Source organism: Dasypus novemcinctus, chromosome 11 (assembly GCF_030445035.2).
Source record: "Dasypus novemcinctus isolate mDasNov1 chromosome 11, mDasNov1.1.hap2, whole genome shotgun sequence".
Classification (NCBI taxonomy): Eukaryota; Metazoa; Chordata; class Mammalia; order Cingulata; family Dasypodidae; genus Dasypus; species Dasypus novemcinctus.
The window spans coordinates 124,622,175-124,644,511 of NC_080683.1; the positions used below are offsets into that span (position 1 = coordinate 124,622,175).

Below are 22,337 nucleotides of genomic sequence, written 5' to 3' on the forward strand. Positions count from 1 at the left end.
AGAAAGCAACCCAATTTTCAATTTGGACTTTTTTTAAAAAATGAGGTCTTCTGGCAATTTTCTTTGAGAAATCTGTGACTGAAAAGGTGAATGCCAGTGACACACAGCTAATGGAATGATATCTGCTTTGATTTTCTCTGACATGATGTGCTCTTCACCCTCACTTCTCTGTGGTGCCCTCACGTTTGACTTCCTTTTGTCATGTTACTGCCAATTTTGATCAGCTAATGAGAGAGAGAATGACAAGGAAAAAACAATTTCACTCAGTTGACTGTTCCTTGTACAAATAAGGAAACACAGGTTGTTGTTACGGTTTTTGGTATAACTGGCAACATTTTTAAGAATTGTGTACACAAAGGTCATTTTTAATATTTTTATTTAGCAAACTTTCCAGGTAATTTCAAAATCCATTATACATACCATTCATTGAGAACAGAGAGGTTACTCCAAAACATTCTTTACTAGCCCTAAATCAATTTCATCTCCCAGGACAAAAATGGGAAAATACTCCACAGAGGTCTGTTTATAATGAAAAGTACAAAGCTGAATTTCCTGGACATTAAAGAAATACACATACACACACATGCATGATTAGTTAGAAATATTCCATTTTTAAGATTACATTTTCCACAATGTATTCTGACCGTAAGTGGGTTCTTTCAAAGGGAGCTAGGGCACAGACTTCCCATCATGCCGTGCTGGTTATAAATTCAACTTTTAGAGCACGGAACAGATGTGTCCTGTCTGTTCTCCTCTGCCCAAAACATGTGCTATTTCCTGAGTCCTGCAGTTGTAAGTCATCTCACCTTCTCTGAACTCCTCTGAAACTTAGTTCATGTCCTTCTCACCGCCCCCCCACCTCCTAAATCAAAGCCTCTCGCATAGATCCATGAGCAGAGAACACACACGCACTGCAGTGTGGTGGAAAAGGTCTGGGCTTTGACTCGCGATTCCACTACCTGCTCTCGGAGACTGTGGGCTGTGGACGCAGCCGTGGACGCAGCAGGCTGAGCCTCGGTTTCCTCACCTGATCATGGAGACAGTGAAACTCCCCCAGGTGCTAGGAAGATCAGGTGAATCCACAGAGCACCTGGCCCAGCAGGCCCTGCCCTGCGCCGAGGCTGGGGAGCCCAGGGGGCTGGAAGGCACGGCTCCTCGAAGGCAGGCCTCGCCCCCGTCCTTCCTGGACACCCCGAGCAGGGGCCTGCGCATCTAGAGGTGCGCTCACTGCGGCCTGTGGGGACCCGAGGGCGGGGCGGTGGAGTTGTCCTCTGGGTGTCAGATCCCCCCGGGAGCTAACCCTCGGCCTCGCTGCCCTGCGGTGCCCCCCGTCTTTCAGATCAGGCGGCACAGCTAAACTGCCCGCCTGACTTCCTTGGCTAAGATCAGACCCTGCTCCATCTCTCACTGTAGAAGCCGCTGCGGAGCTCTAGACCCGCTCTCGAGGGGAAAAGGGGTTCCCTGCCCAGTGCTCGGAGACCGTGGCCTTGTGTCGAAAAAGAGCCGGAGCTAAGAGCAAACAAGCGTGGCGATGGGGACGCGCTTGGCCCCTGTGTGGGCAAGCCGCCTATGTCCCCAGGCCTCCCCCGGGGAGCAGAGGGGCCCTACTGTGCTCGGGGCCTGCCTGGGAAGACGCCAATGACTGCGGAGCAGGATGCGCACGCCAAGGCCTCTCGGCCGCCTTGGCCTTTTACTTTGTCCCTGTCCAGCCTGTGCCCTTAGTCCCTTCATTAGCAGCTGGCCAGTTTATGATTTCAGCTCAATATAACAAAAAAACTTTACTTCTGTGTGCACTCGCACACGCATGCAAGTGATGAAATCCCTGCTTCCCGCGGCACGCCAGGTAGCTGCAGCACAACAAGGGGTGCAGCTGGGAGCGCACCCCAGCCCGCAGGCCCGCCAGGCAGAGGCCCCACCTGCAGGCAGTCCTTGTCCCCTGTCCTGGGCGCGGTGACACGGCCCAGCCCGCGAGTCAGTGGCGTCCTTCCTGGAACCCTCCAAAGGCTCAGGCTACAGGGCGTGGAGACGGTCCTCGGGGGAGGCTGCAGGCCAGGAGGGGCTTGTTCCGGGCCGCCTCACTCACCTTGCCGGCCTCCTGCGGGAAACTGCGGGTGAGGGGGCAGGCGGGGCTACACGCCGCCAGTGGAGGGGCGCAGCTGCCCGAACTTGCGGTGGAAGTCCTCCTGCGCGCGCGCCAGCGCCTCCTCGTCGATGTACACCACGGGCCGCCGGGCCATGAGGAAGTACTGCACCTTGCGCAGGCTCCAGCCCAGCACGAAGCGCAGCCAGCCGCCCACGGCCGCCGTGGACCTGCCCACGCCCGCGTTGCAGTGCACGTACACCGTGTGGCCGTTCTCGAGCAGCGCGTGCAGCAGGCACACGGCCTGGGGCAGCATCTGCACGCGGCCTGCGGAGAGAGCACAGCGCGCGTCACGGGGGTGCGGGCCAGGACCGCCGGGTGGGCGCGGCGGGGGCGGGGGCGCGCAGTTCCTGGCTTTGTGCTGGCTGCGGGAGCGCTCCAGAGCCTGCGCGGGCTCTCCCCAAGCCTCCCTGCTGGCTGCTGGTTCCAGCAGCATCCACGCGGGTTTCCCTCCCGAGAGAAGCTAAGGGTTGCCAAAGGTGGGATGAGCGGATTTTACATCTCTCAGAGGATATGCATAGATCTGGCGGAGGTTTAGAGGATTTCGAAGAGAATCTGTCAGATCCGTTGCCTGAATTTTCTCTAATCCAAAAGGACCTTGCAGGGGAGGTGTGACACAGAACTATGCGCACTGGACGAAGGAGTCCGTCGCGCTCTAACGTAGGGCCATTCTCATTTATCCCGCGGAAAGGCCGCCTCAGGAATAAAGCACGGGGGAGAACAGACGGTTGACCATTTGCTCCTGATACAGAGACACAAAAGCTGGTTTAGCTTCTGCTTTCCTGGGCACCCAGGACTGCAGGTGCCACCCCTGCGTGGCCTTCCCCGCCGCCTCCGAGGGCGCTGCGGGTCCTAGACTCTGCCCCCTCCCCGGGGGACGCCCCACCATCCCCCCTGGGTGCCGGGACAGGCACTTGGGAAGGCTCATCCTCCTGGATGTCCTCCCCTAAGTGCAGGTCCCCCCGGGCCAAAGCCCACGCGTGAGCACGCGCGCAACAGGCCCGGCGGTGGCCGCAGCTCGGGACCTGCACGGTCTCCGCCCGCCTCTGGGTGCGCAGGCGAGGCCCGGCTCGGGGCCTCGGGGGCACCTGCTCGGCGGCTCCCAGCGCTGCTGCCCGGGCAGCTCGCACCCGCTGCTCTTCTGCCCTCGCCCTGGGAGTGGGCAGGCCTGGCCTGCAGTCGCACAGCCACGCGGGTGGCACCCAGGGTCGGGGGTGATGTGGGAGGGGGCCCTTCACCAGGGGCTTCTGCCGGGAGCCCAAACGCGAAGCCAGCGGGAGGTCAGGGGAGGGCTAAGGCCGGGGCTCGGCGGGGGCGTTCCGGGGCTCCCGCCACCTGCCCCGGAGGCAGAAACTGCGGGGCGCAGCGCCCGCGGGGGCGGAGGCGGCGGCGGCCTCGTGGCCACACCTGCCGTCCTCGCCCACCTGGCCGCTCGCCCGCCGCCAGGCCCAGGCTCCGCGGCTCTCTGCCGCCCCCTGCCGACCGCCCGGCCGCACTGCCTGCGAGGCCTGGCCCTGGGCCGCGGGAAAGGAGGGAGGGGAGGGGAGGGCGGAGGGGAGAGGGAGGGGGGGTGGGGAGGAAGAGGGAGAGAGGAGAGGGGAGGGAGGTGGAGGATGGAGAATGGAGGGGGAAGGATGGAAGGAGGAGGGGAGGGGAGGGTGGAGGGAGGAGGGGAGGGATGAGGGAGTGAAGAGGGGGAGGGAGGAGGGGAAGGAGGAGGGAAGGAAGCAAGAGGGAGGAGGGAAAGGGAGAGCGGATGGAGGAAGGGGGGGGGGGAGGGCGGTCCTCCCCCCCACGCCCTGTGGCCTCCTGCTGGCACAGACCTTGGCCCTGCTTACCTGTCCCCGCCCTGAGCCTGGCCCCTGCCTCTTCTCACCGCTGGCCAGCCCCCTCCCCAGCCCTGGGGTCCCTGCAGCGTTGTCCCTGTGTGTCGCTGTCCCCACATCAGGTCCGCAGGTCTTTCCCTGGTTCCCCTGGCGCACCTCGTCACCGAGACGCGCTCGGCCCCCTGCGGTAACGGAGACCCCCTGCTCCCAGAGGCCGCATCTTCGCCTTGCTCCCGCACTCTGACAACTGCGGAGCCCCCGACTGGCCCCCGGGCCGCCCCCCTCCTTCTTCTGGCACAGGCGTTTGGGGGGGTAAAGGGTCTCCCGGCCTCCTCCCTGCCCGCGGCCTGGCGCTGCAGTGGGACCCGGTCTGGGCCTCTGCAGCCTGAACCCTGCCACTGCCCAGGCCGCCCCTGTCCCATGCCTGCCCACGCCCTCTCTGAGCAGTGCCTGTGCATCTTTCTGGCCCCAAAACGCCCTTACCAGAGCTGTACATGTCCTCTCCACTTGTTTAGTGCCTGCTTCCCTGCGGTCTGAGAGTGCCAGAGGCCACCCCTGGGCATGTGCTTCCTCTCCAGCAAAATGTCCAGCACACGGTGTGGACACAACTACCTGTTTAGTGACTAAAGAATTCATCAAAGGAGCCACTTCAAACAGAACCTTAGCCACGGAGTCCAAAGACTGGTTTTGAATGTCTTAGATCTAATACCTTGTGTTGGTTCCACTTCTACCATTCATATTCAGGCCATTCAATTAGATAGATGGTAGACACATGGAAGGATGGATGGATATTGATAGATAATGGATGAGACTCTCCAGGCAAGGCACACACCCCCGTGAAACCAGCACCTCATCAGTGGGCCTTACCTTGGAATATATGAGAACCTATTTCCCCCATATAACAGGGTTAGGCTCATTTATAATTTCCCTGCATATGATTCTTCTATCCCTTTTATGTGAACCTATAATGAGCTCTATCCTGTTAAATATATGACCCAGAGACTTCAATCTTCGGCCTGTTCACATGCCCATTGAGCCTTGAATCTCAGCAGAGTTGCAGCCAACACCTACTCTGCAGCTCATCAGACTCACCCAGGACAAGTAACTAACTGATGATGATGGACAACTCCCGTCCCCAAAAAACAAAGAGTATATACAGCTGCAAGGAACACGACATGACAGATTACAGAGGATAGAGACAGAGATGATAGATTTGATGGGTACTGATAGATAATAGATGATAGATGTGATAGATGATAAATGATAGATGATAGATGGTTAGGTGGATAGACAGGCAGGCAGACAGACAGACATAGTTAGAGAGAGACAGCCGGCCAGGGTTCCTCTGACCGCCGGCGCCCGGCGCCCTGGCCTGACCTTCCGTGCTCATGTCAGGCGTGGGCATCCACACGTACACCAAGCCTTCCTCCTTGTAGAGCCGCGCCATGGTCTGTGGGCCCATGGGCTCGGCGTAGCGGTTGCAGCCGGCAGAGTTCTGCACCACGTCCCATTCGGTCTGGAAGTTCATCACCGCCGTCACCCCCAGTTCGTGCTTCAGTTTGATGGTCACGTGCTCCACCTGGCGAGGACAGCTGCCCAGCCAGATGTGTGGGAGAATCCTAGGGAGAGGAGGCGGCCGGTGACTGCCCTGCGGGCTCGGGTCCACGCACGGCCTAACGCATGCTCTAAGACCCCGTTCGCCCTTCCCTGCGGCACAAGGAGAGCAGACTAGAAGAACCCGAGAGCCAGCATTACTAGTGAAAAGGAAAGAACAACGTTGTTGTGTGTTTAAGGAAGAGAAAATAATTCAATTAGCTAGAACACCTGGCAATGGGCCTTAGCAAACCAAATCTAGCAAAATACTACAATAAGCCCAGCAAGTTAGACTGATTCATGAATGCATAGGTGTTTCAACCTCAAAAAACCCATCAGCATGTTTCAAATACTAACAAACTGAAGGAGGAAACTCCTATAGTTATGTCAATAAATTCTGGACAACATTTGCAAAAAGTCAGCAGGCATTCCTGTTTAAAAACTATGTAAAAATTCCAAATAGTATGAGGACCTTCAAACACACTATAAACCAGAAAACTAACAAACATCATGCTTCTTTTAAATAAAATGAAAACAAGGTTATTTCCATTAGTATCCAACATTTTTCTATAGGTTTCATCGAATCTTACAAGGTAAGAAGTAACAATATAACTATTGCCCAAAAAGAGAAAACACCGTCATTTTTTTACAGGTGTGATTCTACGTCTGAAAGCTGTGAAGCTGGGACCTACCACTGGAGTTTCTGACCCAGCAGGTCTGGGTGGAGAGTCCCAGGAGTGTGGCTTCCTACCAGGTCCCCCGGTGGTGGAGATGCTGCTAGTCCAGGGCTGACCCTCCTCGCCCCTGCCCAGAGGCTCGGCCACACCAGCTGGGCACAGCACTAACCCTACAAGGCACTAGCACGATGAAGCTACAGAATCAGCCTAGCGACAGGCACTAGCCAGGTAGAAATGGGGTGGAAAATCCTCATTCAAAACTCACAACAACATTGTATTAATAAGATGTCTAGGGATACACTTAACCAGAAAGAACTATGGCATTTTACTGGAGGACAATTGGTTAAAAATGCAAATGAATATGAAAGCCATAAAATGCAAATATCATGAGAAACATAAACATCTTCCCAATTAATAAAATCAATGCATCTTATTATAGCATTGCGTCTATACTGTCTCGTCCAGTAATGATTTCATGTGTGTGCCTCCCCTCCGGAATAACGCACGGGCGCTGTACTTCGGGTCTTCACTGGTTCATTGTAGGGCACTCGGCGACAGCCCCGAGACCTGCCGGAGCCAGCACTGCTGTGGAAGCCTCCCAGGGCACCTCTTCAGGCACCAGCTAGACCGGCTCATGCACTGTCTTGGGAGGTGTTTCCACTGGGGGTTGGCAATAGCCACACTTCAGGACTGGCCGGCCGATCTCTCTCACTCACTGCCATTGCAACACCAGCCGAAAGGCAAGAGCTTCAAGTGGGCTGGGAAAAGATGAAGATGGATATTCATGAAAGGCAAGCTAAGCCCCATCACTGCCCAGAGTTCTCTTGAACATTGCATTCTTTGAGTGGGAGGCTCTTAGTCCTTAGCTAGTGAGTAAATTCCAAAAAAAAAAAGTAACTGGCTGAGTTTTCACACAAGTTTTGCATAAAGACAAAGGAACGGCTTAGAGATACACAGAGGATAAATTGGGACCTTTAGGCTTACAAAACAAGTCAGAATCCTAAATCAGAATCAGCATGTGGAATCACATTTTGTTGCTAAAAGATGGCCATTCTATCATCTTGTTCAGACCAGGCACCTCAGGAAATGCAAGACAAGTCAAAAACAAACAGGCCCAAAGTTGGTGCTGCAAAATACGCACCTTCCACCTTAGGTTCTGGTGGAGAAAAGCCTAGAAAGGAACACCCCACACTCACACACAAATACCAGTTTCTATATCAGTTGTTTCCAACTTCTTGATAGCATAATTATATTTTGATAACATAATTAATTCTTCCTAACAGCAGAAATGCTAGAAGCCAGAACCCATGCTTAAGAAATGAGTATAACATAATCCTTGATTTTTAAAGCAAGATATTCTGAACCTAAGAACATAAGAAAACCTAAGCCTACCAAAGAAAAAATTCCAAAACCAGGCACGACATCTAAGGGTAGAGAATTAAAGTTACAAAGTAAATTGCCCTAAACATTACATGGGATGTGGGACAAAGCCTGGGCTTGTTACAAGTACACAAACCAATGGGTTCTGCTTAAGGGAGCACTGGCATGCCCTCATCTTATTTCAGCTTGTTGCCTCTAAGAAGAGGTGACATTTTGCAGTTACATGATACACTGGTGGTCACAAGAATCATTATTCCTAAACAATAATCAGACTTTTACTTATTTACTCCAAGGACAATAACCTAACACCATTAAAAAAATCAATTTTTAATCATCTCATCGGTTTTAATCTTCTTTTGGTGTCAAATATATTTCAAATAATTTTTTAAAATCAAGATTTCTTAAAAGGTGAAAGAAGCTCGTTGAAATATGAGATTGGGGGAAGAAAAACCCACTTGAATGTAATTTTAGTGCAAGACATACCAAAATTCAAAGATAAGAGAATAAAAATTACAGCTTACGATAAAACTAAAAATTCCACAGAAGTGTTTAATGACTAACCCACTCTCGATGATGAGTTATGTCAGGATCTCCATCAGCTCCCCTCTGGGTTATCTGGAAAGGTCAGTGAGAAAGCATCCGACCAAACGGGCAACCCGAGCCGGGCTTCGCTTTCCAGGACCACGAGGTGCTTTTCCAAAAACGTCTCTGCTTGGTCCGTGCAGAGTCCCTCCTAGAGCAGCTCTGGAGTGAGGCCCGGGAGTCTCACTGTGCTCCAGTCTTATTATCAATTATTATCATTAGCATTAGCATTATTATAACCAGGATGTTAAACGTGTGGCCAGCTCCAAGACACACCAGCCCTGCAGACGAAAGGTCTCTACACCTCTAGGCAGTAGGGGGAACTGTGGAGCTGGGGGGCGGGCTCCTGGAGCGCTAAGCCTTTCCTGTCCCGACACATTTGTGCAGGTGCAGTGACTCCTGGATGCAGGCGAGCAGCAGCCACCTCTGCTGGAGAGAGCCTGCCCACGGGTGAGCTCAGGCAGGGCCAGGCTCTTCTAAAGAGCCCAGACTACATCTCCTTCTGTATATTCAATATGTAATATAGTTCCATGCGTTAACAAGAATGTACTTTTGTAGAAACACTTTTATTAACTTGGGTTTTAACTCTTCTCACTGTGATTCAACAAGACCAGTTTAAACAAAATCTACCCTCTTTTAGCTCAGCTGAAGACCAGGGGAAAGAAGCGGCTGGCTGACGTTCTGGAACTTGACTTTCTTGGCCTGCAAATCAAAATCAATTAAATTCATTAACTGAATCTGGACTTGTGATTCCAGGTAATCATGTCTCAGAACTCCACGGCTGACTGCCCCCATCAGGCAAGTGTGCCCTGAGCCTGTGCATCCAGCCTCCCCCATCGGGCAGGTGCCCCCTGAGCCTGGGCGTCCAGCTCCCCACCTCCCCCCTCAGACAGGTGAACCCTGAGCCCGGGCATTCCCCTTCCCCCCATCAGGCAGGTGCCCCCTGAGCCTGGGCACGCAGCCTCCCCCATCAGGCAGGTGCCCCCTGAGCCTGGGCACCCAGCCTCCCCCATCAGACAGGTGTCCCCTGAGCCTGGGACCTAGCCTCCCCCATCAGGTAGGTGCCCCTGACCTGGGCACCCAGCTCCCCCGGCTCCACCTCTCCTGTCTGTCAAAGGAGGCCTCGTGGGCTTTGCCGGGTGCGTGGGGCAGAAGGACCAAGCAAGCATTTTGTAAACGCACCCTGGGGTCCCGGGGAGCGGAAGGCAAGCTGTCCGGAAGCGGGGCCGCTTGGTGGCCGGCCTCAGAAGCCCGTCTCCGCTGACCTTAACCAGCCGCAGACTGCTGACCTCTTCCCGCCGGTGAGTGTGAGCATGACTTTCACCCACAAGGAGGAAGAGACGCGCAGGGCGAGGCGCCCGCTGGTTTCCAGCGCCCAGGAGAGCACAGCCCTTGGCTTCTGGTGCCCCCTGCCGAGCCGCACGAGCACAGCACGTGTCAGAGACAAAAGGATTGGCTGATGCTTTGTGCAGAACCCAGCTAGGAATTCAGCAGGAAGAAACACACAGCACATTTCCAAAGTTGGGTAGTTGATCCGCACTTATCTTATTTAATGTTTTATGGGGGGTCAATGTGAAATTAAAATGTGATCAGCTTTTAAATAATGGGTTACAAAAAAGTGTCTATCAGTCCTGTAATTTAGATCTGATTAGAAAATAAGAGAAACATTACAATCAACCTCCAGTAAACTCTGAACTTCATTAGCACATATCGTTCCTTCTGCTGAAGATGTGGCCTCTGGTGTCAAGCTAACACCTACACTTCTGCCCACAAGGACGCATGTGACACGTTCCAGCTAAAACTGAGCAACTGTTCAAAGACATGTTCCAAGTTAGAGAGTGTTACTAATTGACTTCTTTAAAAAGTTTTACTACAGTTTGCTTATGGGTCATAGACTACTATATTTACATAATATTCTAATATCTATAAATGCAGTTTGAGTCTCAGGTTTTTTTGATGTGCTATGTAGTTTATAACTATATAAAGCAAATCTTTTATATAATGTCTTTTGTTTTCTCCACTGAAAATTCTGTATCATAAATTAATTATGAAGGCTTAAACATGCAGACTTAAAATGATTTACCATTCAATCACCCATATCTCAGATGTACTGAAATAAAGCATGTAATTATTATTTTTCACCTTTCATCCTGATAATTGGAACTCTACAAATGTAGCTAGCACTGGGGGTGATGCCCAAATGGCACCTTTACCTGCAACAGTGCCCACCTCCACCCCCTGCAAGGCTGAGGGGAGCGCCATCCCCCCCCCCCCCCCCCCCCCCCCCGCTGGGGACTTCCTTCCTGGTCTAAAGACTAAACCCTGAGGTGTTGGGTTTTGATAAATCTAGGACTTTGGGAAGATGAAACTCAATGGAGAATCCCCTGAAATGTTTGAAAATCCAGTCCCTCAGACTCATAACCTTTAATGAGTCCTTGAGAATGTGGCCTTCTTGTTGGCTGCCCTGAAATCAGATTTCTATGTGCCACGTTGCCAGATCACATTGACAAATAAATCAATCAGCACACTGATGTCACGTCCTGGAAGTCAATCCTGAGGCGACACAACCAATGGGACAAACGATCAGGCTACAGCCTCAGTTGATACAAATGTAAACAAAACCCTCCAATAAGGTTTCCTGTTGGTATGGTAACCTTGTTTTCAATAACAAGTATTCCTTGAAAGAGTAAAACTGCATACTGAGGATATTAACCATAATGAACTTGAAAGGACCTGTTAAAAATTATTTGCATAATGAATTAGGAACCACAGATCAAGGAAGTAATAAAAAGTTAAACATTATGTGGTTTTTTTTGGTATTTGTTTTAAATGCATTCTGTCTGTCCAAATATGGAATGATGCCTGCTTTTTGCCAGACACTTGACAATCAGTGGTGAGTAAGGAAGGCCTACATTTGAGCCTCCATTCTTTGGGGATAAACAAATAAATATATAAAATGCATACAATTTATAAAATTAATCCACAGTGTGCTATTAAGGTCATAAAAATTGAAACTCGCAGGGGAGCTAGACTTCAGATAAGACTGAGGAAGGTCCTCTCTGAGAAGGCAATGGTAAAACTGAGGCCCGAAGCAGGAAAAGGTGCAAATCCCTGGCGGTAAGAACGAGCTTGGTAATCTGTAGGACCTGAGCAAATCCGAACAGCAGAAACACCGGAGAGGGTGAATAAGAAAGACTGTGGTCTGAGCTAGCCTGAAGGGCCCTAAAGAAGAGATGTGCTGGGGAATTTGTGTATTTACAGAGAGACAGAAAGGTGAGAGGGAGATGGATGTATAGATGGACACACTTAAAAGGCAGTGGTCCAGATGGAGGATGCAGTTAAAGTTGAGATATACTTGGGTATTAGAATCTACTGGGAAGCAGACATGGCTCAACTGATAGAGCATCTGCCTGCCACATGGAGGGTCCAGGGTTCAATCCCCAGGGCCTTCTGACCTGTGTGGTGAGCTGGCCCATGTGCAGCACTGCTGCGCACAAGGAGTGCCGTGCCACACAGGGGCACCCCCACGTAGGGGAGCCCCACGTGCAAGGTGTGCACCCTGCAAGGAGAGCTACCTTGCAAGAAAAAAGCACGGCCTGCCACATACACGGAGAGCTGACGCAGCAAGATGATGCAACAAAAAAGAGAAGCAGATTCCTAGTGCTTCCTGGTAGTACAAGTGGACGCAGAAGAACACACAATGGACACAGAGAGCAGACAATGGCGGGGGGCAGATTTACTTATCTAATCAATTCATTAAAGAGAACTTTTTACGACTTATTCATTTGGACTTGGTCTTTGTTTCATTTCTAAAACAAAAAGGAATTTAGAAAATGACAGTTGGGGAAAATCATAACTGTTCCTCCTCTTTATGTTGAAATCTTCTTGATCACCAACCTATTATTTGATATTTTGAAATACAAAGAATTTCTAGTGTGAAAAAGTATTCTAATAAAGGCTTTGACCCACAAAAGATGCTTTCACCTATACTTTCATGAGACAAACGAAACAGTTTGAGGTTGCAGCTTGCTCATTACTCACCCTGACCAGTGTGTGTCGCAAGGCTGTTGGCCAGACAGACCCCTGGAGAGCTTGTCAAAGTGCAAACACGGAGTCAGCCCCTCTGGGCAGGCCTGAGAGTCTGCGGTTTTACAAGCTCCCACGGAAGACCAGGGCTGCCACCCCATGGCAGGCCATCTAAAGACTGTTATTATACTACTATGCCTCACAACAGCCACTGCAGTGGATGATACTCAAGTGCCCCAGGAAGTAAATTAAAGAGGCTCCTCCTGTTAGAGCAAACACAAGACAAGCATTTCATTTCTTTTCTTTGATGTTAATATTAGAGGCCCAGGATTAACCATGCAGAGGTCCAATATTTAAAATAATTTCTACCAGTTACAGAAAACAGAAACATCTCTTTAGCCCTCTTCTTGATTTCTCAGTGAAGAATCTGCAAGAAGCCAAATGGCTGTGTGTACAGTGACCTTCCTTGGTTCTGACACAGCCCTCTTTTCTTCTTATTTCTATTCATTTACAACATGCTCATTGGTCTCTTGATAGAAACCTAAAAATTCCATCTGTGTTATATAAAAATATATACACTTTAAGTTTTGCTTCTATTTAGAGGTGCAGGAAGTTGGGGAGAGTGCACACGAGGATTTGAAATTGATGGGGCACCAAGGACTTTAAAGATGTGGAATTGTGGCGCAGCGCCGTTGTGCAGCCAGCGAATATCAGAAATTAGATTCGGCTCCCGCGGTCATAAACCCTCCTGCCCCCTGAGATGCGAATGCTGGGGAGGGTGTGGACAGAGGGGAGGCACACAGCGAAGGGTGCCAGGCTCAGCGCCTGCGCGGCCCGGGGCGAGTCCCGCTTCTGTCACTCTGCTGGAGTTGGGGTACGTAGACTTTCTGTCCGTCAAGTCCAGGAAGAGGCTGTGACGGCCAGCAAACCCTCCTGTGCGCCTGCGGACAGGGAGGCCTCGCCTTGCAGCTTCAGGCCCATGGATCCGGGAGAAGAGCCTGGAAGCAGGGGCTCGCCTCCTGATGCTCTCCTTCCCAGGAAGGTGAGAAATGAAGGGTCAGCCAAGTGACCTCGCACCAAGCAAAGGAGGGTTAATCACACCAGTTAACAGGCCCCAGGTGGGAGGGCGCTGCCGGCTGGGCTCGCGGGGCTGGACGGGGCGCTGTTGGCAGCTCTTCGTCCTGGCAGCCCCTGCAGAGGAAACGCCCATGTAAAATCTTGCATGCCCCCGAGGACACTCAGCTTCTGCTCGTTGGTAGGAATTGGTCTTCATTTTTTGTAATCTAAAATTGCCTCTTCCCTGAACATTTTCATCTCCACCTGTGCAATGCAAGTGCTGAAGAATTTTCAAAAACTTTGAGGAAATTTACTTGCAATCGCAACTGGGTGGGAGTGGGTGGAGAACTTGAGGGAAGGCAGGTGGCTGGAGGCTGCTGAGAGGCGCCTCTCTAACCCCGCAGGGGGGTGGGGGGGGGAGGGAGGGGGAGGGAGGGAGAGGGAGGGAGGGAGGGAGAGAGATGGAGAGAGGGGGAGAAGGGAGGCAGGGAGGGAGGGGGAAGGAGGGAGGAGGAGGGAGGGGGAGGGAGGGGGAGGAAGGGGGAGGGGGAAGGAGGGAATGTCTTTACTGAGGAGATATTTAGTTGGTCTGTTCAACTGCCAGTAACTGAACAGTGATTCTGTGGTTTTCACAAAACTGTGGCCAAGAGGTCTTTGACTGTGCTACCCCAAGCGCATAGGTGTGAAGTGACTGGTAGAATTTAGTTCAAAAATAACAATTTTCTATTCAGACAAATGTGAAAGCTGTTTTCAGCCAGAATGTAAAATGATGCAACTCAACATATTTCCCCTGTTACCTTAAGCTGCCAGAAAACTTAAAGACGGACTTAGTGTTCCATGGTAGTAATTAGACGTCCCCAGTCCCTGGTAATTTCTGTTCCATTTGTTCTCATGGATGGCTATTTTTGCTCTAACTTCTTCCATTATACGTGATTTATGTGCTGAGTTCGCTAGGAGAAGTGATTCTGTACTTGGGAGTAGGTGTTGGCAAGGAAAGCCAGATGCCCCTGGATGCTGCTTTCTTCCCCTTCATCTCTGCATGGGGACAGCCTCTCCTTGAGCCGCAGATTCGCAGCAACCGTCCGGATCCCTCATCTCAGGGCCAGTCGGTTCTGCAGCTGAGCAGGCTGCGCAGCCGATGCCCAGAGCAGCAGGGCAGTGGCTGCGGGAAGGAACTCCACACCCGCACGCGCCTGCCTCTCTCAGTGCAACCCTGGGCCATAACCGGGCCTCTCTGTTCTTTTTTTAAAATCTCCCCCTGCCCCCAAGTTTCCCTCCTCTGTCTGCTCACTGTTTGCTCGCCTTCTCCAGGAGGTACCGGGAACTGAACCCAGGACCTCCACATGGGGGCGACTGCCCAACGGCCTGAGCCACGCCCGCTCCCCGCAGCCTGTGGTATCTGCTGGCTTGTGACATCCGCTCGTTTAGGCATCTGCTTGCTGTGGCACTGCAGAGTCTAGCTCACTGTAGAGGGTGCAGTGTCTGCTCATTTTCTTTTCGGAAGCACTGGAACCCAAACCCAGGACCCCCCCTCCCCCCCCCAGGTGGTAGGCGGGTGCCCAACTGCTCAAGCCACATCTGCTCCCCAGGGGCTGTGGCTTCTGCTGGCTTGCAGCATCTAGCTTGTTTGGGTGGGTTGCAGCGTCTGGCTCGTTGCAGCATCTCCTTGTCTTCTTTGGAGGCATTGGGATCTGAACCCAGGACCTCCTGTGTGGTAGGTGGGTGCCCAATTGCTTGAGCCACATCTGCTTCCCAACCAGGACTCATTTTGATCACTAGAAAGGAAAGTCATCACATGCAGGGGAGCCAAGAGAGGGGGCTGAGGAGGAGGGGCTCTCGAGGCTGAGGGTGGAAAAGGACCAGCAAGGTCCTGCTGGCCAGGAGGCAGCACAGCAGCAGGACCTGGAGGCACCTGAAGCTTCGGCCAGGAAAGACAGGGCTGGGTGGTGGGCAGCTGCTCCCCTCGGAAATACTGGATTCCTTTACTGTCAAGCACAGTCCAGGAAAGTTGTTTTTTACTATTTAGTTCCTATTGGATAGATATTATCATCCTCACTTTATGGGTGAATAAATCAAGGTGTGCAGAGCTCAAACAATCTCCTCCTATCTAACCCCGGTCGCGCTTGCAGTCAAAGCTAGCTTTATCAGCCGCAGGTGTTCATGACGCCACCACAGGAGCCATTCAGCTCTAGGACATCTCTGAAATGCAGAGAAATTCTTCAAAAAATTCCGATGACCAGGATTTCTTCTGCATTGAGCCAGGCACTTGTTTCGCTGAGGAGAGTCTGGCTATTTCCACCCGTCCTAAGTCTGCTCTGGGCACAGGCTGAGCCCTCGGGGAGGGGGGCACGGAGAGCCAAGGCGGAGGAAGGAATCTGCCTGCGGCCGTCGGGAGCAGCCCTGATGGAATTTATCTTACCAGGAAAGACAAAGAAGTGGATTCAGTCGACCTGAACAGACACACAGGGAGCTCTTAAAGAAGAGACAAAAACGCATCTGTTTGAAATGGCAGTTGCAAACCTTATCTCACATTCCTTAGCTACAAAGACTAGTTGGTTTTTCTTAGCCAAAAGTGAATAAGAAGGAACATAATTTAGTGTTTAGAAAATATTCCTAATTTACCACCAAAGCTATACAATTTATCTTAAGGAAGGAATTCTACAGCAGCTTTTTAAAACGATGGTGATTAACGACAATGCACCCCGCCTCCTCCTCTCATTACTGGTGGCACCCTGATGGAAAGTAATTATGCTTCCGTGAATTTTCTCCTCCGGTGCAATTTGCAGCACTTATCTGTGCATCTCTGAGGGAGCTGACGTGACAACTCAGACAGGACACCTGCTCTGTCAACGTGAAGAGGCGGCCCCGCGTGTGCTCTCCTGGGCAAAGCATTGCGCTTATGCAACTGGGTGATGTGTCGGTGCATTGCCTTTTCTACCCAGAACTTTCATGTTAAAGAGTTCAGGAACCACAGGGTGTAGCTTTTATATTTACATCAGGGGAGAAGAAGATTGGTCACAAAAATTTTGAAAACCAGAAGAGAAGAGGCCACAGGGATTGAGTGAGAGGCGGCTGGTGCCCACGTGCGCCTGGAGGCTGCGGCTGCTCCGGGCATTTCTCAGCACCTCTGAATGTGGGGTTCCCTTGCTTACTTAAACAGGTGAAGGGGCTGTGGAAAATGTTGTTTTCTGTATATTACTGTTTCCAGCACACATTTGCATGTGGGTGATTCACCCATCCTCTTCTCATCAATGCTAAAAGTAGCAGATGTGATATTTGTGGCCCATAAAAGAATCATTGCTTCACTGAACCATCAAGTAATTTCATTTTCTGAATGGAAACCATGAAGTAGCTAATATATTTTTAAGAGGTTTTTAGTTTTTCCTTTTACGATCTATGAAAAGGCTATACTGCTATTTACCCAGCTTTTTCCATCGTATTTAACAAACAGCTAAAAACACTTTCACAAACACATCCATTTGTCCTTGTTGCATTCTTGAGATGAACATTAACTAGCAAAATAAGTATAGTACCCACAATCGAAAACACAATTTAGGTGGAACCACTGAAAATCTGTTAATGGGCTTCAAAGAAATTTATTTATTTTTTGCATATACCTTACCATGCCTTTCTCATTTGCCTTGAATGGGAATTTTGTTTTCTGATGGAAAAGATGGAAGAGAAATGCTATAGCAAGTTATGTTGGTTTTCATCCTAGTGACCCATTAGAATTTTTGCACCCTATTAATTCTTAAGAAGTATTTGCAAACCTGAGTGCAAACAAGATGGCAGCAGGGTAAGGCGCTCCTAGAGTCAGCTCCTGCTACAGGACAGTTAATAAACACCCAGAGCTCTCGGGAGCTAGCTAAGCACCTGCTTAGGGGCTCCAGGAGACCAGAAGAGCATCCTGCAATGTCCTTGAAGGAATGGAAGGAGAAGACTGCCCATCTGCAGAGAAGACTCGTAAGTAGAGCGCCCCATGCCATGGAGGCCAGTGCCCATCCTCCACTGGAGGCACAAGCCACCTTGGGAGCTGCTCTGCAGCAGGAATTGAAAGCTCCACTTCCCAAAAAAAGGGGAGGAAAAGACCAATTTCAGCTACTGATGAGTAAATCCCTTGGGCTACAGTATAATCCTGAGAACAGCTAAAGTTTGAGCCTGTCCAAGTAGAAAGAGGCCAGGAGCTGCCATCTTAAGTCTGCACCTGGCACGAGGGGAAGTGGGGCAGACTGAGGATCCCAGTGCTGGTGGGGACTGGCTTCTTTCCATCCAGGTCATATTGCAGCTCTAGCCTAGGCCCCAGTGCCACCTCCAGCAGGGAGGAAGCCGCAGGTACCTGCACCAGGCTCTCCAGGAAATTGCCAGCCAAGCCTCTGAGGCCTGTGATTGTCCTACTCTGGTAGCAAAAGCCACCCCAGGAGCTAGTCTATGGCTGGAATTGGAAGCTCCATTTACCAGAAACAGGGGAGGAAGAGACGTTTGGCTGCTGATTTCAGCTACTGATTGGGAGACTTGGCTGGCTAAGAGATAACCTTGGGAACAGCTGGTGTGTGAACCAGCCCAAGTCAGAAAGAGGCCAGTGGCCACCATTTTGACTCCACCCCCAGCCTGAGGGGAAGCCAGGCTGACCTAAAATCACAGTGATGGTAGGAGCCAGGTTCTTTCACCCAGATCAGCCTGCAGCCCTAGCCTATGCTTTAGCCCCATCTCTGGCAGGGAGGAGGCTGAGCCCTGCACCAGCCTATATGGGTAACTGCAGGGAACTTTGGCTGGTGCAGACTGAGTAATCGGAAGTCTACCAGGGCAACAGCAGTCATCTTGAACCCGCACAGCATAGACTGCTGCCCACCCTTGCAGCTCCATCCCCACCCCAGGCAGGGGAGAAAGGGATGTGAAGCTTCATCAGTCTCTCTGTGCAACTACAGTCTAGGCCTGCATGGCTTGGATTACTCCACACAGCTGTGACTGTCCATACCCCTGGCAAAGGAGAAAGTTGGAAGAAGCTTCATCCATCCCCAGTGCAATAAGGGCAGCTTGAGCCTCCACAGCTTCCAGTACCAACTACATGCTTGGTTCCCACTGCACAACCAGCAAAAGAGAAAGGGTAGGAAGCCCTAAATTAAAGAGAAAAACTGCACTCAAAATAAATACTCTAGTAAGCCAGATGCCTAGACACCAAAAAAAAAAATTACAATCCACACCAAGAAACAGGAAGATATGGCCCAGTTAAAGGAACAAGATAAGCCTCCAGATAACATAAAGGAGTTGAGACAACTAATCATCGAGGTTCAAACAAATATCCTTAATAAATTCAAGGAGATGGCTAAAGAGATTAAGGATATTAAGAAGAAACTGGATGAGCACAAAGAATAATTTGAAAGTGTACATAGAAAAATAGCAGACCTTATGGAATGAAAGGTGCAATCAATGAAATTTAAAAAACATTGGAATCATATAATAGCAGATTTGAGGAGGCAGAAGAAAGGATTGGTGAGCTTGAAGAAATAGCCTCTGAAGTGAACATACAAAAGAACAGATGAAGAAAAGAATGGGAAAAATTGAACAAGGTCTCAGGGAACTAAATGACAGCAAAAGGCATGCAAACATATGTATCATGAGTGTCACTAAAGGAAAAGAGAAGGGAAAAGGGCAAAAGGAATATTTGAAGAAATAATGGTAGAAAATTTCCCAACCCTATTGAAGGACATAGATATTCATGTCCAAGAAGCACAATGTACTCCCAACTGAAAAAATCCAAATAGACCAACTCCAAGACACATACTAATCAGAATGTCAAATGCCAAAGACAGAGAGAATTCTGAGAGCAGCAAGAGAAAAGTGAAGCATAATATGTAAGGTATACCCAATAAGATTAAGTGCTGATTTCTCACCAGAAACCATGGAAGCAAGAAGACAGTGGTCTGGTATATTTAAGATACTACAAGAGAAAAACTTCCAGCCAAGAATCTTATATCCAGCAAGACTGTCTTTCAAAAATGAGGGCGAAATTAGAATATTCACAGATAAACAGAAACTGAGAGAATTTCTAAGCAAAAGACCAGATTTTTAGGAAATACTAAAGGGTGTGCTAGAGCCTGAAAAGAAAAGACAGGAGGGAGAGGCCTGGAAGAGAATCTAGAAATGAAGGTTATATCAATGAAAGTAGCTAGAATTGTCAAAAGAGTGGCGAAAATAAAATATGACAGATAAAACTAAAATAGTCAGGAATAAACTTAACCAATGATGTGAAAACTTGTATTCAGAAAACAAACTCAATGCTAAATCAAAAAAAAAAAAAAAAAGACCTAAATAACTGGAAGAACATTCCATGCTCATGGATTGGAAGACTAAATGTTATTAAGATGTCAATTCGGGAAACGGACTTTGGCCCAGTGGTTAGGGCGTCTGTCTACCACATGGGAGGTCCGTGGTTCAAACCCCGGGCCTCCTTGACCCGTGTGGAGCTGGCCATGCACAGTGCTGATGCGCGCAAGGAGTGCCGTGCCACGCAAGGGTGTCCCCCGCGTAGGGGAGCCCCACTCACAAGGAGTGCACCCGTGAGGAAAGTCGCCCAGCGTGAAAAGAAAGAGCAGCCTGCCCAGGAATGGCGCCGCCCACACTTCCCGTGCCGCTGACGACAACAGAAGCGGACAAAGAAACAAGACGCAGCAAATAGACACCAAGAACAGACAACCAGGGGAGGGGGGGAAATTAAATAAATAAATAAATCTTTAAAAAAAAAAAAAAGATGTCAATTCTACTCAAATTGATATACAGATTTAATGCAATCCTAATAAAAATTCCCACCAGCATTAAAGAAAAAATTGAAAACTTGATAATCAAATTTATTTGGAAGGGTAAGGGGTCATGAATAGCCAGAAACATCATAAAAAAGAAAAGCAAGGCCTAATCTCCAGACTTAAAATCATACTACCTAGCTATAGTGGTAAAAACAGCATGGTACTGACATAAAGACAGACACAATAGACCAACAGAACCAAATTTATGGACCAAATTTATGGTCCCTTACATTTATGGTCAAGTGATTTTTGACTAGCCTGTCAGACTCACACAGCCTGGGCAGAACAATCCATTCAACAAATGGTGCTGAAAGAATTGGATATCCATAGCCAAAAGAAGGAAAGAGGACCCCTATCTCACACCTTATCCAAAAATTAACTCAAAATGAATCAAAAACCTAAAAATAAAAGCAAGAACCATAAAACTTCTAGAAGAAATTATTGGAAAATATCTTCAAGACCTAGTGGTAGGTGGTGGATTCTTAAAGGAGATAAGAAAAGGACTGAGTGGACTACTAATGTTTAATGTATGTAGAAGTTTTAATTAGCTTTACTGTAAAAGTGTGGAAATGTAAAGAGTGGATGGTAACACAGTGAGTGACAGCTAGTTTATAAATGGGGATGTGACTGAAAATGGTAGTCTAGGTACGTAAATGCCAATTGACAGAATGCTAGAAAATAACCTAAGAACTGGATAGCACAGTGAACCAACAGGTGAGTGAGAATTGTGGTTGATGGTGCAGATGCAAGAGTGTCCTTTGTTAGCTAGAGCAAATGTATATCACTACTGCAGGGTGTTGGGAATGTGGAGAAGCATGGGGAAAATACAGCTGGAGTGACCTATGGACTGTGGTTTAGTAGTAATAATATTCTTATATTATCTATTCAAAAGATGTACTGTGTTGATAATGCATCTATTCAAAAGATGTACTGTGTTGATCATGAGGCAGTAGGAAAATTTTAGCCAAATGTACACTATGGACATGGTGACAATCAGATGATATTATCTTACCTGTAGCAAATGTTCCACCACAGTTTGATATGTTGATGGAGGGGTGTTGTTTGGGAATTCTGCACATGTGCATGATTGCTTCATAAGTTTACAACTTCTGTCATAAAAAAATATATTTTAAAAATAACAGGGTGGGTTGGGGGAAAAACACACCAAATGTAAGATAAGGTGCGGTCACCCCTCGGGCTGAAGTGTGGTTTGCTGGCCTGGCAGGGGAGCGGCCGCGGTAGGCCTAATTCCGCTGCCCCCATAATAGGGTGGTTGGTCGGGCCCACCGCCACCCCTGAAGGAAGCTCGGCATGGGCGCAGAGTGCCCTCGGGTCTCCCCTTCTCGGCAGCCATGCTTCCGCGGCCACCCCTCCTCCCAGATGGCGCCACCCGATGCCTTGTGGGGCGGCACCCTTCTTCTTCCTTCTCCCTGCGCAGGCGCAGGGCAGAAAATTCCAGTCTGCCCTTTTCCCCTCCCCCGACAGCAGCAACAGCCAGGTGTGGGCGGAAAAATCCAGCCCGCCCTTTTCCCCTCCCCCGACAGCAGCAACAGCCAGGCGTGGGCGGGAAACTCAAGTCTGCCCTCCACCCCAGCAACAGCAGCCACCAATCCCTAAACCCTGCCCCTTCCCCCAGCAACAGCGACAGCCAATCCCTAACCACCACCCCTCCCCCGTCCAGTACCGCCCACTGACCTTTTGCCGGCAACCAATCAGAACAGGGCGTGGCTTCGACCAATCAGCCTTCCCCAGCCCCTATAAAACTGTTGCCTCTCCCTCAGTAAAGTGGACTTGCGTGTTTACCTTGTCTCCGCGGTAGTTCTTCTGCCGTGCGCCCTCCAGTCCTGAGAGCCCCCGACAAGGGCCTGGCCTCCCTTGTCCCCAGTTCGTCGCCTGCTTCTCCGGGCGACCCCTTCGTCGCCTGCTTCGCCGGGCGACCCCTTCGTCGCCGGCTTCGCCAGGCGACCCCTTCGTCGCCGGCTTCGCCGGGCGACCCCGTCAGCCGAACCGCGCAACCCCTTGTGAGACCGATCCCTCGTCTGCTGCCGGACCGACCCCTCGTCCCAAGTGGGACCGACCCCTCGTCCCAAGCGGGACCGACCCCTCGTCCAGAGCTGGACCGACCCCTCGTCCGCAGCCAGACCCCACCTCTACCAACCGAGCAAGCCGCCGCAATAAGGACTATGATTTGTGGTAAGATTTTGACAATATTCTTTCATAATTTGTAACAAACATCTCACAACAATGCAAGGTATTG

At 50.1% G+C, this 22,337-nt stretch overlaps 1 protein-coding gene across 1 annotated transcript in view; it reads right to left on the reverse strand.

The window, feature by feature from the left end:
• Positions 1–359: 359 nt before the first annotated feature.
• Positions 360–22,337, reverse strand: part of EPM2A (EPM2A glucan phosphatase, laforin) — a 126,391-nt gene continuing 104,413 nt past the window's right edge. The window contains 2 exon segments of the mRNA XM_058307597.2: positions 360–2,407; positions 5,344–5,585. Coding sequence (XP_058163580.1) covers positions 2,130–2,407; positions 5,344–5,585 — 520 coding nt within the window. The 3' untranslated portion in view covers positions 360–2,129.